General features: G+C 36.6%; 1 protein-coding gene across 1 annotated transcript in view; it reads right to left on the minus strand.

The window, feature by feature from the left end:
- The window catches only part of LOC148222823 (uncharacterized), a 500,146-nt gene that overhangs the window by 473,432 nt on the left and 10,188 nt on the right, over window positions 1-16,526 (minus strand). The window contains exons 4-5 of the mRNA XM_088169937.1: window positions 2,192-16,455; window positions 118-330 (exon numbers count right to left, since the gene is read on the minus strand). Coding sequence (XP_088026063.1) covers window positions 118-296 — 179 coding nt within the window. The 5' untranslated portion in view covers window positions 297-330; window positions 2,192-16,455. The remainder of the gene's footprint in view (window positions 1-117; window positions 331-2,191; window positions 16,456-16,526) is intronic.

Raw genomic sequence — 16,526 nt, forward strand, 5'->3', positions numbered from 1 at the left:
GGTAGTAGTAGCTAGTTATTTACTAGCAACTACATCCAGAACCTTGATTTTCTTTCAGGACCCCTGAGGATTTTCCTTTCTTATCAGTTAAATACAAAATTCTGCACATCTTTATACCTTGACTGTCTGGGTATCTTAACTACATGTCCTTCAGAGGTAACATTTGTTAGGGTTGTATGAGCTCCTGAGGAGAGGATGCCAATCTTCAGGTCTGGGGCTGCAGGGATTGTCAGGATCCATTTCTTGAGGCTGGGGCAGGTGAGGCAATGGCCTTGCTTGCAGCAATGAGCTCCCATTACATCTGGTGAAGACTGCACTCATCATCCTGGACTGCAGAAACAGCACAATCAGTAGACTGAAGGAGGAGAAACTCATCACTTCTTAGACTACATCTGTAAGAGTGTATTTGGGTTGGGATGTCTACCACTCAAAAGACACAGGTAAACAGGTGTGTCACCAACATTGTCAGGAACAGAATATATATATATATCTCCAGAATATATGTATATATCCAGTATATATATATATATATATACACATACATATGTGTGTATATATTTGTGTGTATTTTTCCTCATTTTTATATACACATAATCAAAAATAGAACACACAAACATATATATACATATATAAAAATATAAGCATTTCTTGACTAACAGTTGGCTGTGTGCTAGAAAAACATCTAGGTGATATACTTGATGTATACTTTCACATCTTTCCCTTTTTATTTAGCTACTTTTAGAAATAGGATATTGGACTAGACAAACTTTTAATGTGATTCAATATGGAAGTTTTTATAAAGATTATTTTCAACTGTTTCAGTAATACGTTAAGTTTACTACCCCAAATATCCACAAAGCATAATTGACAAGAATCCAAATAACTTAGTGTGGTTTGGATTAGCTCCTGTTTTTCATAAAGAAAGTATGAGGTTCAGGAGAGTGGAAGACAAGACGAGCCACAAGAGAATCAAGCTGCAGCCATGGTCCACAAAAGTCTGAGAACTACCAAATCACTAAGTACTCAAAATTGTGTGCAAAATATGAATAAAATATTGATTTCATTAAAAATGTTAAGGACTACTTAATTCAATAACATTTTATATGTTTGCATATTTATTTCCAAATTTGCATATCTGTTTGCATATATCTTGTAAAGCTGAACATTAATTATACTTTAAAATCATGTATAAATTGTAACCAAGAATATTGTATGAATTTTTGAAATAAGAGACACGCTCAAGTACCATTAATTATAAACTGCCATTTAAAGCACACTGAAGCAGACCTCATATTGAAAAAATACTGAGCCCTTGAAAAAAAAGGCAGCAAGAATTATTAACTGGTTTAGCTGATTACATGGTGTCTCCTACAAGCATAGCACAGTCTGGAGGGAGAAAAAAAAAAATTTCTCCCTCCTGGGTTTCTTTTACTTAGAAGTAACACATGACAATTTGCTGGCCAAAGTAAAATCGCTAAAAAGACCACATGATTCACTGGTTTATAGTTTGTGTTTAGGGCAATTCTTTTTTTAAAATTTTTATTCACATAGAACTGCTAGTAATATATAATAATATTACTTCTTGAGTAACTTCTTGAGTTACTTTAATGGACTAATGTCAAATGAGGTGAGCTGAAGTGATTTTCTCACAGACTAATTAGATATGTGAAATGATTCTAAGCAAGGTCAAATCTCAAGCAGCTTTCAAAAACCTAGACTTGCTAAATATACAAGGCAAGTTGATCTGACTATCACTTAAATTGGCAATTGGAGATAGTCAAATTTCTAATAGCTTTAGATATAAATCCAAGGTCAGCTATCCCAGTAATCATTAAGAGCCAGGAGCTTCCTAAGAAACTGTTCCTTAAGAAGATTGCAAAAGTATTATTTGCTCTTGTTAATTTTGGGAGGATGTGTTGAAGATCCAAAAATAGTTCCAGAAAATAATTCAAACGTACAGCTTGCATAGAGAAGGCTCCAAAAGTTTATTAGTGCAAATCAGTGTTGCTGCCCTTCAAAGTTACCTATCTCTGTGACAGGCTGTTCCCTTAAGCAAGGACAGCAGAAAGGTAAAAGTCCACACCTCTCTCTAGTCACTCCAAACCTGATATCTTAATTTACATGAACAATGAAGCTGAATTTGCATTAATCCATCAGGGTGAAAAGTACATAAGCAGAGATGCAAACTCACCTATCTTCTTGTGCCAGCTTTGCCTCAGGGGTGGTAACATCAGTGCAAGGAGCAGACTGACAGCCAGGAGCAGTGAAGTCTCATGTGTTATGCAAATGAAACCATGTCCATCAGCTTTAGTGATGTTGCACTACAGACTGAATTTGGCCTGCATAGGTGTGGCCTAACACTGCCATGTTATCAGCCATCCACACTCCTTGGTCAAGCAAGGGAACTTTCTTCAAATCTATGGAAGCCTCTTTGCCTGATCTAGTATTTCCCAGTAGAAATATGGACTACGGTAAGAGGGAGAGCCAATAAATGCATTATGGAAATGCAGTTTTTTGGTTATCTCTATGTTAAAGTGTGATTACAGGAAAATAGCCAAAGAGCAGCCACCTCAGAGAAAAACTTCTCATTTAATCCTGTCTTCTGAGAGACACTTATTCTGCCTGCATGTTCTTTCTTCTTCAGCCCACACTTGAGACTAAGCAAGTGGTTCCATAAGAGGACATCCATACACGGAGGCCAACTGTTAACATTTCTTCCACCATGCAAAGACTGTTCACACTTGCAGAGCTGAGTTAGATTTGCACTGAACTTTAATAGTTGTCAATTCATACTATACCATATCAGTGGTAAAATATCATGGCCAATTGTCTTGCTCTCTGCGGGAAAATAATGTGAAACCCCATGAGTTCTGACTCTGATATCCTAATTTTTTTTTCTTTCCCTTTTCATAAAACAGTCTGCAAAGGAAATAAATGCTGCAATTCCTGTGACCCTTCATAAAATCACATGTCATTACTTCCAAAAGTAACTGATTCTCAGCCTTGGTTATTTCTCCTGTATCAGTGTAGAACTCAGAGAACTTAGTTTTAAAGCAGCAACCAGCACAGCTGTATAGAGCAGGGAACTTCCCTGATGGCCAAAAATGTAATAAATAGGTTACCAGCAGCCATTTGATGCTTTTCTTCCAATGCCCATGTCCTTCACCTACAACCATGGAACATTTATTTCAAAAAGAGGGGAAAGAAAAAAGGTGCTTCTGTTTCTTGAAACAAAGCCATTTCTACAGCTGTAATTTTCCATTCTAATGAGGATCTATAGCAAATGAATTGCTAAAGCACTAGACAACCACCAAATAGTTCTCCCTCCTGATTGATTACACTCTAAAGGCAACAAAACCTCATGGTTGAGGCACTAATGAGTATTAGATAACCCATCTGTTTGTAATAGGAGCATGCTGTAGTGCCTGTAACAGAGGGATATTGTATTGATATTTTGTTACAGAAAGCTCTAGAACTAGATTTTTTTTTTAAATTAGGATCCAAACAAGATCTTTGTAGTAAAGATGTCAATTTCACAGATAAGCCAATATCCTGACTCAATGTTATGCACTCAAACTTGTATGACTGTAAGTATTTAAGTACTGAGTAAATTTCTTTTGCTGAGTTTTCATGACTAAAGTTACCTATTTAGCCAAACACGGAAGTAATTTGACAGCATGATTTAAACACATGCTAAACTAATACACCTTAAATTTTCATTTCCTCTGTTCCTTTATAATGGTTTGCTACTTTGATACAAAACAGCAATTGTATTAGATTTAGGCCTCAGTAACTAATTAGTAGGTGGTAGTGAAATTAGTTAACAACAGTTAGAAATATTAATATAGCATGTCATAGTTTGTGTCATCTTTGTTTAATTTTAGTGCAGGTAGATAGGTCAGTAATGTTTGACAATAATTGTAATTCGGCATATTCAAGACTTGCAAGACTAATACATGTAAGCTATTGTCTAACTTACATATTTTTCTTCATTTTTCAAGTCTAAGAATCTTCTCAAGTGTTTTATCAGCAAATTCATTTCTTAACTGAAAGTAGTATGCACAAAATATATAAAGATGCACCCATCAATTCTTTATTTATGCAAAAACTACAAACACCAGTGTAGTTGTTGGAGATTTTCATATGCAGCATGCTTTAGATAACTGCTTTAAAATGGATGACCTAATAAATGTAGTAATTCCCTACTACTTAGTAGCCTATTATCAGTGTGATTTCCAAAGAGAGGCAGGCAGGCAAGCAGGCAGGCAGACAGGAAGGAAGGAAGGAAATGTAATTTTGTCCTTTTTCAAATGACAATAAAGAATAATTAATACAGAAAAAAACCCTGTGAGAAAGTAAAGGGATGTTTTTCAGATAATTGCCATGCCTTGTTATTGTAGTCTTACCCATAGACCACATTCTGATCACACTTGATAAAGAATTGTGCAAAAGTAAGTTTAAAATTTCACTTTTTGATCTCATTGATTTTCATTTTTAAAAAAACCCCAAACCTCTGTACTTGCTGGAAATACACCTGTAACCATTAAAATGTTAGATAGCTGCAGCTGGAAAGGAGCTTCCATCTTATGCTTTCAGGTAGTCTATCATGTGTCTCCCAGTCTTGTCTTCCCCAAAGACAGAACATCAACTTTTGGACTTGTCTTCTGCAGTTGCAGCCATGAGAAAAGAGATGTCTGAACATAACAGTGATCCAAAAGGCAAAAACAGAGGTTGTGTCTTTTTGCTGCTTTTATACATTCTGCAGAATGCCAGGATGATGTTGTTTTACAAGTCACTTAAAAGCTTACTTTTTGCTTTTTGAAATAGAAGGGAGACCAGGTTTTACTCAGCACTAATTGGAGGGGAGGAAAGTACTGAACCTTTGTCAGTTTTTTCCTCACGACTGCTGTTGCTTAGCAGTTGAGACATACTGAATATACTTTTGTTATGCTTATTGTAAACTTGAAGACAGCATTTGCTGTAGTACATTAGCAATTACTCCTGCTCAGTTCTGTATACTTTGCTTGAGGAAATATAAAATATAGACAGCTTGTGGTGACAGTCCACCTTTTCATGCACTCTTACATGCACAGAAAACCGCAAGACAACAAAACCTCATTTGATAATGTCAGGAAAGGGAGTCTCTAATCTTCAATAGCTCGATTTTTGCAGCTGCCAGGCTAATCTACTGTTACAATACTACTTCATCCTCAAAAACTCTATTTTGTGTGTAAGCAGTAATGTCAGCATTGCAAAGGAAGGGCTGTATGACCATTTTAACAAGCCTATCACCCACTTCCTGGCTAAGTAACACTTTTCTAATGGTTAAAGAAATTCTTATAGCAGAGCCTGTCTAAAATCAAGTAGCAGTTAAGCATATCATCTGAGATATTTGACTTTGTGTAGCTTTGGGGTTTTTAAACTGGCCATGTACTTCCCTCTAACATGACACTAAAAATGAGACTTACAGAGAAGGAGAGAAAGAGAGAATATGAGCAATAGAAATCATTCATTAACTGGATACATCAAAACTCCTGAATGTATACAGTGTTGGCAGACTCTGAGAAATTCCTGGGGATGGATCTACACTGAGCAATCTTGATCAAGGAGGAGATAGAATCAATGCCATCCTGTGTACAGAACAGAATAAAGTCAAAATCTTAACTACATGGAATGGGGTTTTCCTTCTTTTCTTTTCCTGTATCAAAATGTCTACTTCAATGAAGACAAAGCCAAAGCTATTGGTTATTAAAAGTTCCGTCAATTTACTAATAGAAAACACAAAGTTCTCTTGCTTTGAGAAGTATCTGTACAATCTACAACAGAGCTCTGTGACACTTGTATTTGTAGGATTGCTCAATTTGACTCTAAAGTAGAAACAGATCTATGCTAATCTAGCTTTCAGATGAGTTTTGCAAGCACAGCCTCATATGTCCAAATTTGTACAAACTTAATTAACAGGAACAAAAAATTCTTTTTTTAATGCAAGATACTTTTCTAAAATTATCAGTATATGAACTGAAATGTATCCATCCTCAGAGTAACTGCTTGGCTGAGCTGAAACCAACAAACAAGGAAGCCTGAACACGGAATTCCCCCCAGCTGTATATTGAAATCTCCAGGAAACCTTTGTCATAGCCATGTTCTGAAAATTATTTCAGCTAGGGGGCGTTCAACTAACATATTTTCCATGGCTGCACTTCAGGCATCAATCTGTTCCCAGCAGCCGTGACAGCAGCCTCCTGGTGAGAGCTGTAAGTGCAAAACCCTGATATTCCAGGATTTGAAATTTCTCCCTTACTCTGTATGCAAGGGCCTCAGACTCCACTGTGAAGCTATAGCAACACGAATAAATAAGAATTAGTGTCTCATACAGAAACGTACCTGCCATTTGCTCGTTCTATAGCTCTACTATAGGCACTCTAATGCAGGGATACCCCAAAGCTCTCCTACTGTGAATGTAACAGGGATGTGATTATACCAATACAGTTAAGCCATAATGCACAGAACAGATTACAGCAGCAACAATTTTTCCAGTGTATGTTCATGTACACAAAACTCCTACTGGCATAAAGCAGAGATCCTACCTCATATCACCCCAGCTTTCTTACTTCGTACAAGTGACAACAGCAGGTGACAACCTTAAGTACTTACCAATGCAACTATTTTGAAATACTACATTTGGGGTATTTATGGGGGCAAAGGCTTTGTATCAATTAACGCTTAGCTTCTCTGGCCACATGTCACATGGTGGCTCCAGGACACCAGCACATCCACTTTGCTGCAAAAGTTTCCTTGGTGGATGGAAGTCAGAGAAATTTCATCGTGTGTCCACCCACCAGGATCTGCAAGAGAACATTTATTCCTGCCTCTTCAATGTAGGCAAGACATGAGCAACAGCACCTTTTTACTGCTTAAATAAGGGACACAGATTTCAAAGCTTAGAATTCACAAATAAGATAAATACTGATCTATAAGCATGGATTCAATAAGGGCAGCTAGACATTGAAGTAAGGCTAAAATTTTCCTTCAGAAACTGTCACCTCTCCTACATTGATGATTCTCTGGCATGTCATAGGCTTAGCTGACTGTGTAGGAGCAAGAGGTCTGGTTAAGAAAATGCTCTAATACCCCTTCAGGCCCTATTGCATGAGATTTTTTTGCTGTTATCTCTCCCTCTGCAGATGAATAACGGAGGAAAATACACATTGCAGCAGGTGACTTGTTATATTAGTAGATGCCCTGTGCTAAACTCTGTATATGAGAATTTCCATAATTTCATGGATATCACTTTAAGAAACAAAATGAGCTGAACTTTCATTGTGCTGTGGGAAGTAACAGCACATCAGCAGTTATGGTATTACATATGGGCTTTTGCTTCCTCCTGGGAGTTGTTTTCCTTAGAAGCAAAGCTGATTCCTATTTTCCACTTTGCTGATAGCTCTGTTCCTGCTTAGTTTGTACTACAGTGGGAACTATTATGCACCCTTCCCTCTCCCTCCCACCCCTGCATACCTACACACTTCCTCTTTCCAGAACAAAAGCTTTTTCCAGTTATTTAAGGAATCTCACAAAATTATACTTCCTATCCTTATATACTTCCTATCCTTATATAGTGATCTCAATTATTAGTTCCAAAACATACTTTTGAAGGGGAAAGTATAATTGTCACTCAGGAGCTGAGGCTCAAGCCTCTATCAACTTTATATTTAATGTTAAAATAGTCATGGAAGAAAAGCTTTTGGGGAAAATTGGATTCCATACCCAGTTCTGGTTGCACTACTGGTGTGTGAAAACAATTTGATTTCAGAGGATTACTAATGCAAGGAACCAAAATCCAAACTTACTATAAATTCTGGTTACCTTCAGATATTCCTGCTTACTGTTTTATGGAGCTACCATTTGGGATTTAGTTCATAGTCTGCAAGCAGTAATGATAGAAACTCAAGACAGGTCACGATACTACAGCTTAGCGATCAGACCCCTTGAATATACACTGTGCAACCCTCAGAGAAACAAGCTTGCAATAAGCACAAGAAGCAAGTTCCACTCTCTGATTAAGAACTCTATCTCTTAGCCCTGGTTCCCAGGCTAATGAGATGACTTTGAGAATGCTGTCTTAAAGTGTCTCCCCTTTATGCTGTCCAGAATTCTGCAGGCTGAATGGCTCATTATATATTTCTCATAATACTGATTGGCCTCTGCCATAATCTGTCTCTCTGCTGCCTGAGTGCAGGAATGCCTCACATTAAATTAAAGGGCCAGAAGCACAGGACATTTCAAGAAGGACAAGGAGGTGGCAAAGCTCACTGATTCTGCAGGGAAATTGCTTTCTAAAGGGAAGTGTTTCATGTACTCAGGAGGTCTGGAAGATGTAGTTTCTGTGAGAAGGTGGCTCAGTGCTGATAGAGGTGCTAATATAAACTATATATGAGACTATTGTTATAATTTTAGAACTGAAGAGATAAACAGCCTTTCTGTTCCCTCAAAGTCAGTATTTTATTGTTTTTAAAGCTTTGCGTTGACACAGTGCCGACCAAAGGCAAACACTACAAAATACAAGCACAGACTCAGCATGTCACTTTGCAAAACAAAAATAGAATGGGGAAGAAGTGCTACAATGTCATGCAAAACATTCTAGGTCTAATTAAAAAAGAAGAAAGAAGACAATTTTAGATGGAATTAATTGTCCTTAACCTAGAAAAAGAAACATATTCAGAGAACTGGAAGAAAAACAGTGCCATACACTATTATATCAAAAAAATGCCTTAGCTAAACTGTAGCGTTCTATAAATCATTGAATTTAGATTGAATTAAGAACTGCAAACACCTGAACACTGAAAATTACTGTCTTTTGTTACAATCCATAAGAAAATAGCCTAAAACTGGAGGTAGAATTTTTTTGAAACTATGATATTTTGGAATTATTTTGGAACTTTGCTTACAATATTTAGCCACACACAGAGAACAGGAGTGGTATACTTAAGGTGAAGGAGTTGTGGGGCACTGGACTACAAAACACATAGGGCCACAAACTGATCTGTGATTAGCACAGGGCAGTGGAACAGCCTTTGATAATCAAGCCTCAGAATAGGATCAGACTAAGACTAGAGCTGCTCGTCAGTAACAACTTTATTAAGCAAAGCATTGATATTACCCCACATCTAAACAGAAAAAAACCAAATAAAACCAAACCAAAACAAAAAACAAACCAAAAAACCACACACCTTTTTATTGATTATGCCTTTCTTTTTGAAGAGTACATTTTCAAACAGCATGGGGGAGCCTAACTAGTGCCATTGTAAGCCTAGTTCAGACTTGCAATGAATTCAAGCGAAGAATTTTCCATTTACATTGCAGTTGGTCTCATTAGGCCAAGTTTACAGAGAGCACATCCCTGTAAATGTAGTCAAGCTGAAAACAATGGCCCTGTTCATACAAGTACAGTTTTAGGAAGGAAGGTGTTCAGGATACAGCACTATTGATAAACTCTGTGGCACAAAATCACCTCAGTAAAAAAGAATCAGGCTGCATACGCTAAAGGTTTATAAAAGAGGAAATATACTTTGCTGTGTAACAGAAAAACTAATGTCTTTGGATATTTCCTTCTCACACAACCCCCAAAATACGGAAAAATTCACTCAGCAATACAGCATGAAAATAATTGTTTCATAATAATTTGTGATGGTTCTAAAACAATAAAGAAAACATGCAAATTACACCAATACAATAAAGACTTGATTATGCAACTGTTTTGCCTCCTTCACTGTAGCAATAAGCAAGCAAACAGCGACTGAAATGAATACAATTTATACTGCAAAAGAATATTCACTTGTGTTACTGCTTCAGCTACTTAAAATAAATAATTTTGGTAAATCATTATCATTAGGGGACCCTATTTAAGGTCTATATCAAAACAATCTTGAGACTGATTTCATCATGTTTGTGCTCCACTTCCAGATTTTCAGGACAGAATTGCTTTGCTTTCAAAAGACAGCAGAATACTTTTCATAAAATGTGTTCAATAAATTTTTAAGAGTGTCAGCATTCCATTTCTGAGAATTAATATCTTGAAATAATCTTTCCTAAGTATTTCTACATGAGAATAGCTACGCATATTAGAATTTATATGTCTTTTTTTAACCTCATCACAGTCAATGGAAGTACAGGCTTAAATGTGTTCTGCTATTTTTCATCCTGAACCAGTGGATATTCTATTGTATTTTAGACCAAGATGGAACAACGCTGAAAACTATATATCAGGCAGCTTTCAGAGTACACATACAGGATATGCTATACAAATCATGGCCATATGCTAATAAAATAATTTATTTATTTTCTCATGCTGTTGTAAGAAGACATCAACAATGTCGTTTATGGGGGTGATCAGAAGAAAAGGACACCTTTCATTCAGCTACACAAAATCTGAATTTAAGAGAATGTTTCTCTTTCCTGGTTTCTTCTCAGAGCAATGGACTTTCTCACATCCACATTTAAAATCTGATTCATTAATGGTGCTAGAAGCAGCATTAACTCATCCTCCAGTCCCTATGAGCTATGTCAGAAGGGGTCACAGAGTACTGGTGCTGGCCAGCAGCCCATGGCAGCATGGCGAGCAGCCAGTCATTCTGCTATGAACAGGAGGGGGTTCCTGAGGGAATTTTACCGTTTTTCTGTATTTCCACCTTTAATGCAGCTCAAGATCTCCTGCAGAGTTTGCATGTACAGCTTATGGATACTAAAGACTATGCTTTTCTTTCACTGAACGCTTTCATAAAGAAACCAAATCAACAGTAAGATTTTTATGCAGCTTCAGGAAGCTGAGGTGCATGAACTTCTTTTGGCCACATCACATCCACATCTAAGACTTTGAGGAATTGATAATTTAAGGTAATTCATGCTTTCCTTGCAAGCTGACAAAAACAAAAATAGAAATTAGTAATACTATCTTGTCTAAATTCTCAATTTAGGAGGGAAATAATCTTCTTTGTTACAGTTTCCTGTACTTTAACATCCTTACCAGTGAATTACTGGATTTGGTCCTGAAACATTCTGCAGCAATTTGGAAAATTTGTACGTACCTATGAAATGAAACCAAGTTACACATGGCTTCTAAGCAAATAAAATAATTAAAGCTTGTATACAAGAAAAAGAGGCAGTATGGGTTATGGAGAAAAAAAATGCACCATGGCATACTACAGCAGTGGGCAATATCACCGACACATCATTTTCTCATACATATTTATAAAGCTCCACACGTAAAAGCACCTGCCCACAAATGCACAACACAAAAATCCACAATTCTTTGGGAAATGGACTTCGTATAATCTGATAGAAAAACTTTACTGTGGCATGCTTGAAAATAGATTGAAAATTATTGCCCTGCTTTGAACATTTCCTGAAATGCACTGTAATATCAGTACAAAGCTGACTGCATCAATCAGGTATCTTCAGATGCTTCATTTGATTTTTCAGAGAGATGAGAAAGCAACAAAGTGACTAGACCAAGCAATTCCAGGTACTTATAGAACATTAATCAATTTGAAATGAACTCCTTTTGTCTGCTGCTGCAATGGTTTAGAAGATATTTCCTAAACAAATAGATAATACTTTCTTTTCTATTACAACTGATCAAACTCTGAGACTTATATAAGAATTTTTTTTTAAAAACCCACCACAGAGTACTAGTGCTATTTTTTTATTAAAGCGCACGCTTGCAATTGTGAAATTATGGTTACAGAAGTTCAAATAAAGCTTATTTTTTAAATTCTATCTGACCTTGGATTTGACAGAATTGTATATGGGTCAAGATTATGAAAAGGCTTTCATTACATGAAGTTATCTAAGTATTGTTCAGACTGGTTTTCAGGATGAAATACTAGCTGAAGTTTGTATTTACTTCATGTGCAATCACTTTAACCTTGCTATTTGCACAGCACGTCTTCTTCACAAGACTACAGAAGCTACTGACTATAAATCTTGATAAAATAAGCTGTTCATTCCTCCCTTGTCAGAGCACTCTAAAAAGTCGCATAAAAGAAAACAATCACTGAACTGAGGCAAATACTAAACATTGATCCTAGAGGTCTTATGAGGTCTTCTATACATCAGCTTCTGCCCAAGTCAAACCAGCAGAATTAGAATCCTTGCAGGAAAGCCATAATACAGAATTTGATTCACTTGTGACACTTAATTCATATGAATACCAAGACTGCGATTACAATTTTTCTAATTGGCACTATTCCTGAAAACTCAAGACTTAAAAGAAGATTAAATGAGCAGAGTAATTCAGCTACTTCCTTTATCCTTGCATCTTGCCCATTCAGTCATCAGTGACACAATGTGTGGTAATAGTGGGAATGGAAAACCTTGTATTCCCCATCCTAGTGGGAAGAGAGTGACCAAGACTGCCAACTCAACAGTTTAAATTAACAAAAGCCTCCAGTGAATACTATCCACTATCTCTGGAAATAGTCTTGGAAAACAGGTTCCATCCATTTTTCTGCTTTACTGATTAAGGAAGTTTGTTCCACTTACAAAAACAACATGAAATCAACACAGACTGAGGGCCCCAACTTCATGTTAGGAACAGAAAGATGAAAATACATGAAAAATATTAATTGAATAAGATATAATAAAATAAGATAAAATAAAATAATATATAATAAAATTAGATATAATAAAATATGAATTAAATAAGAATATGAATAATACACAGCAGATGATATTTTGGCCATGTGTCTTCACAATAACGGTTAAATAAAACCAAAACCTGGACAAGGTGAACTGCCCTGTAGAGCAGGGAAAATTGTTCCTTCATTGGAGAGCTATTAACATGCCCTAGGCAAAGTTTCTAATTCATCCCAAAAAACAGTTTGGCATTTTTGAATTTAAATTAGTGGCCTTCAGGGAACTCACTATAAAGACAGAAGTATTATCTTTTTAATCTCTCTCCATAAGGTGAAACAAAAAAATCCACCACTCCTGTTATTTCAATTGTCTTCTACATATGAACTTTCTTGATACACAAACCTGATTCTGCTTTTACTTATGTGATGCTAATGAGCTGCTCCTGAACTTTCTCAAGTAGATAAACAGTCAGGTTATTTCCTATTGACTTTCTGTGGGATAACAATTCACTGATGCTAAGTAGCAAAAGATGCATTATGGCTGAAGTCCTTTTTTTATATAGGATTCCATGCTCTGGCTTACAATATTCTACAGCCTTTAGGCATCTGGGAATCTCAGAACAAACAGAAAAGTTATCTGCAACCCTACCTTCAAGGATGACTTATAGGACAAAACAACAAATATTTGGCAGACCACACAAGAACACCATAAAACAGTCCCATCTTCAAAGCACACACACATAGGGACAGGCCTCAAAAAACATAAGCATTACTATACATAAATTAGTCAGACAATCTGTGTATTCTCAGTCCAATAAACTGGATTTACTCAATTCAAATAGGATTGCAGTGGTAAAACCACAGTCATTATTTGCCTGCTGCAGTGCAGTCTCCTTTGCCTGTGTGCTGCCGTTAAATCTTACTAAAAGCAGAGATTCCCTACTGCACTTTCTGAACTAAATGAAATAGAAATTACAAAGGTATACAAATCTTTAATACCTAATTAGCTACCCAATCAAGAAGTGAAACCAAGCAAGATGATATGACTGATTATACTGATGATATAACTGATCCACTTGGATTGTTATTTGTCACATTGTTCTTCTCCAAGTGACCACAGAGACTTAACACAAGAAACGAGAAGAGAGCTATTCTTTGGTTGCTTAGAATCAAAGTTTAACACATTTGCTGGTGATTTTCCTAGCTTCCCCTGTCAGCCCTGCCAAATTTCTTTTCAGCAACTAATACCCAGTTATTTTTGCCAAGTCTCCAAGCCTTTACTAAGTTAGAAAAGCACTATATATCTGTTTTCAGAGGCTGAGAAACCACAATTTTCCATATCCTCACATGAGTGGCAGACCCTGCTATTTGAGCACCACAACCCAAGTGTTCTTTCATAACTGCCATACACAGTAAAGCAATTATTTTAGGTCATTTCAAAGACACCTCTTATGTAGAATAAAAGAAAACAGTCATAAAATCAGATATGCAACCTTGTGAGGATGGCAAGTTACATGGGCAAGCTGAACAATTAGGTTTGTAACTGGAAAGCATTTCGAATAGCCCTAGAAGCAGCAAACAAAAAATGTGATGGTGCACAGGAAATTCATGATGCAGACCTCTTTGCAGGAGAACATGCAGAGAAGTATGTGATTACTGTCTCACAGCAAACAAACATGACATAACATTATGTTTAAAGGAGGCAAGTTTCAAACTAAGCTCAACATAATCTACCAATCCATCTTAGCAAAACATCCTATCAGCCTTAGGAAACAACCTCATCGCTAGAAAGATCACAGGTGTTGTTTCTGTTTCTCAGTAAGTCAGGTGTATTTGCTATAGCCTTGTGAGACACTGCATCCTCCTACAGTTTTGTAATGTAACACAGGCCTGTTACCTCCTAACAGACACAAAATCGTATGATCCAGATGCATCACCCTTGCAGACTCTTAATTTGCTCAAATACCAACTACCAACTTTTAACTTTGGCTTGCACAAGACATTCTGATACATACAGCAGCTACATCTGCACTTATGTCTCAGCTCAATTCCCACAAGGACTTTTCTGGGGCCTTTAATCAGAGGTTGAATCCCTTGCCTTGCTTGTTGTGGACACAATATATAGACTTTTTCCAGACAAGCATTTTTAAACAAATGCACCTATATGCTTGAAAAGGACATCCTGTCTACATTCCAACACACAAATCTAATGCTAAACCCAGAAAGTAGACTGAAAAACGCTACTTCTAGGGAGTGTTTGCCTCCATTGCAATCCCTTATTCTTTTCTGAATCACTCTGCATATCGTAACCCACTTTTTACTCACAGGAGAGAAAACTTAAACCCCACAAGTCTACTCTAGGAGAATAACAGGACAAAATTCAGTTTAGAAAAACAGGGAAAGAAAAGAGAAGCAACTGAAAAGATAAGAGAGATCTAGAAGTCCTTGAACACCTAAATTTTTCCCTGCTATGCCTGGTTCATATCTCCAGCTGCCAGTCTGTCAAGTCTGACAATAACTGCTGTGATTGGAATCTGCTAAAGAAAATAGGATGCTATGAGCAGCCATGTTTAATTAAACAGTGGGAAGTTCACATTAGCAATAAACACAGGAAGTGTCAGAAGTCTTGGCAAAAGCCAAGTACACAGTGTCACTTCTGGTCCTTTTTACTGGTTGTCTTTACAACAGAGACATTCAGGACTTCTACATAAGGATTCTTAGGCATGCTAATGAAATACCATGTGATTCCACCTCTCCAGAATAAGAATGCCTAACTCTGCTTCAGATGTTCTGCTTCTAAAGCTTTGATTCACAATTTCACAGAAACATGAATGCAGACATGGGGAGCTAGATGGACTGAAAAAATGCCTCTCAGCATGGACTTCTGCTTTGGTAGCAGTAAATCCAGAAAGCAGCACCAAAATAGTCCATTATCTGTTCTGCAGTCATGGATGAGACATAATTAAAATGATTTTAGATTAGCTACAATATTAGGACTGTAATTATTCCTGAAGTCCACATGGTATCAGAGGTTAAAAGCCCAAACCAAAATAAACCTGAGTAAAACAACTGAGTAGAATGCTTTTTTATCTGTCAGCATGGAAATATTTAAAGACAAGAAGTCACATGCTGGTTTTCTTTTCCACAGTACACACCACTAAAACGGAGAGCTTTTGATTAGAGGTGGATGTGAAAATCAGTTCTTTTCAATTAGCTAAGAGAACCATGGAAACACAACAGAAGTTAGAATATGATACTCAATAAGAATCATATGAAAGAAATTTTAAGAAGGAATTCAACTTGACAGAACTAGAAAAAGCATCAATGTTAAGAATGTACTGAAAAGAAACAAACAAAAAAAAAGAAAAAAAAATGTGGCATTTATTTCTTTCAGGGAGATAACATCTATGATCAAAAAGGGTTGAATAATCAGTAAGATTAGATTTTATTACAATCCAAAATGAAAGAGGTTAGCCACGCTTGGAGATCTAGAATAACTTTTTGATGAAAGAGAATAATAGTTATTTGCTCAATTAAGTCACACAATCCAGCATTAAGCTTATGAAATAAGCAACCTGATACAGTAAACAACATAAAATGCAAAATGTCACAGGACAGATTGACAGAATTAAAACTTCATGGCATTGGTCTAATGAAGAAGGTGCACTAGACCAAAATTTTCAGAAACTTGGGAGACAAGCAAGCTCTTCAAGTCCAGGATAACGTCAAAAAACCCCAACAACTCTGCAGGTCCTGAACTGTCCTATGGAAGTTGTTCAGAGAAAAGGCTCAGATCAGATGGATCAGCATCGGTACTCTCAGTAACCTGCAAAAAGATAAACAGCCTCACCATTTTTGCATCTACCCATAACATTTTTAAAAAGACATACTCTGCTA

Source organism: Sturnus vulgaris, chromosome 9 (genome assembly GCF_052056855.1).
Source record: "Sturnus vulgaris isolate bStuVul1 chromosome 9, bStuVul1.hap1, whole genome shotgun sequence".
Lineage (NCBI taxonomy): Eukaryota > Metazoa > Chordata > Aves > Passeriformes > Sturnidae > Sturnus > Sturnus vulgaris.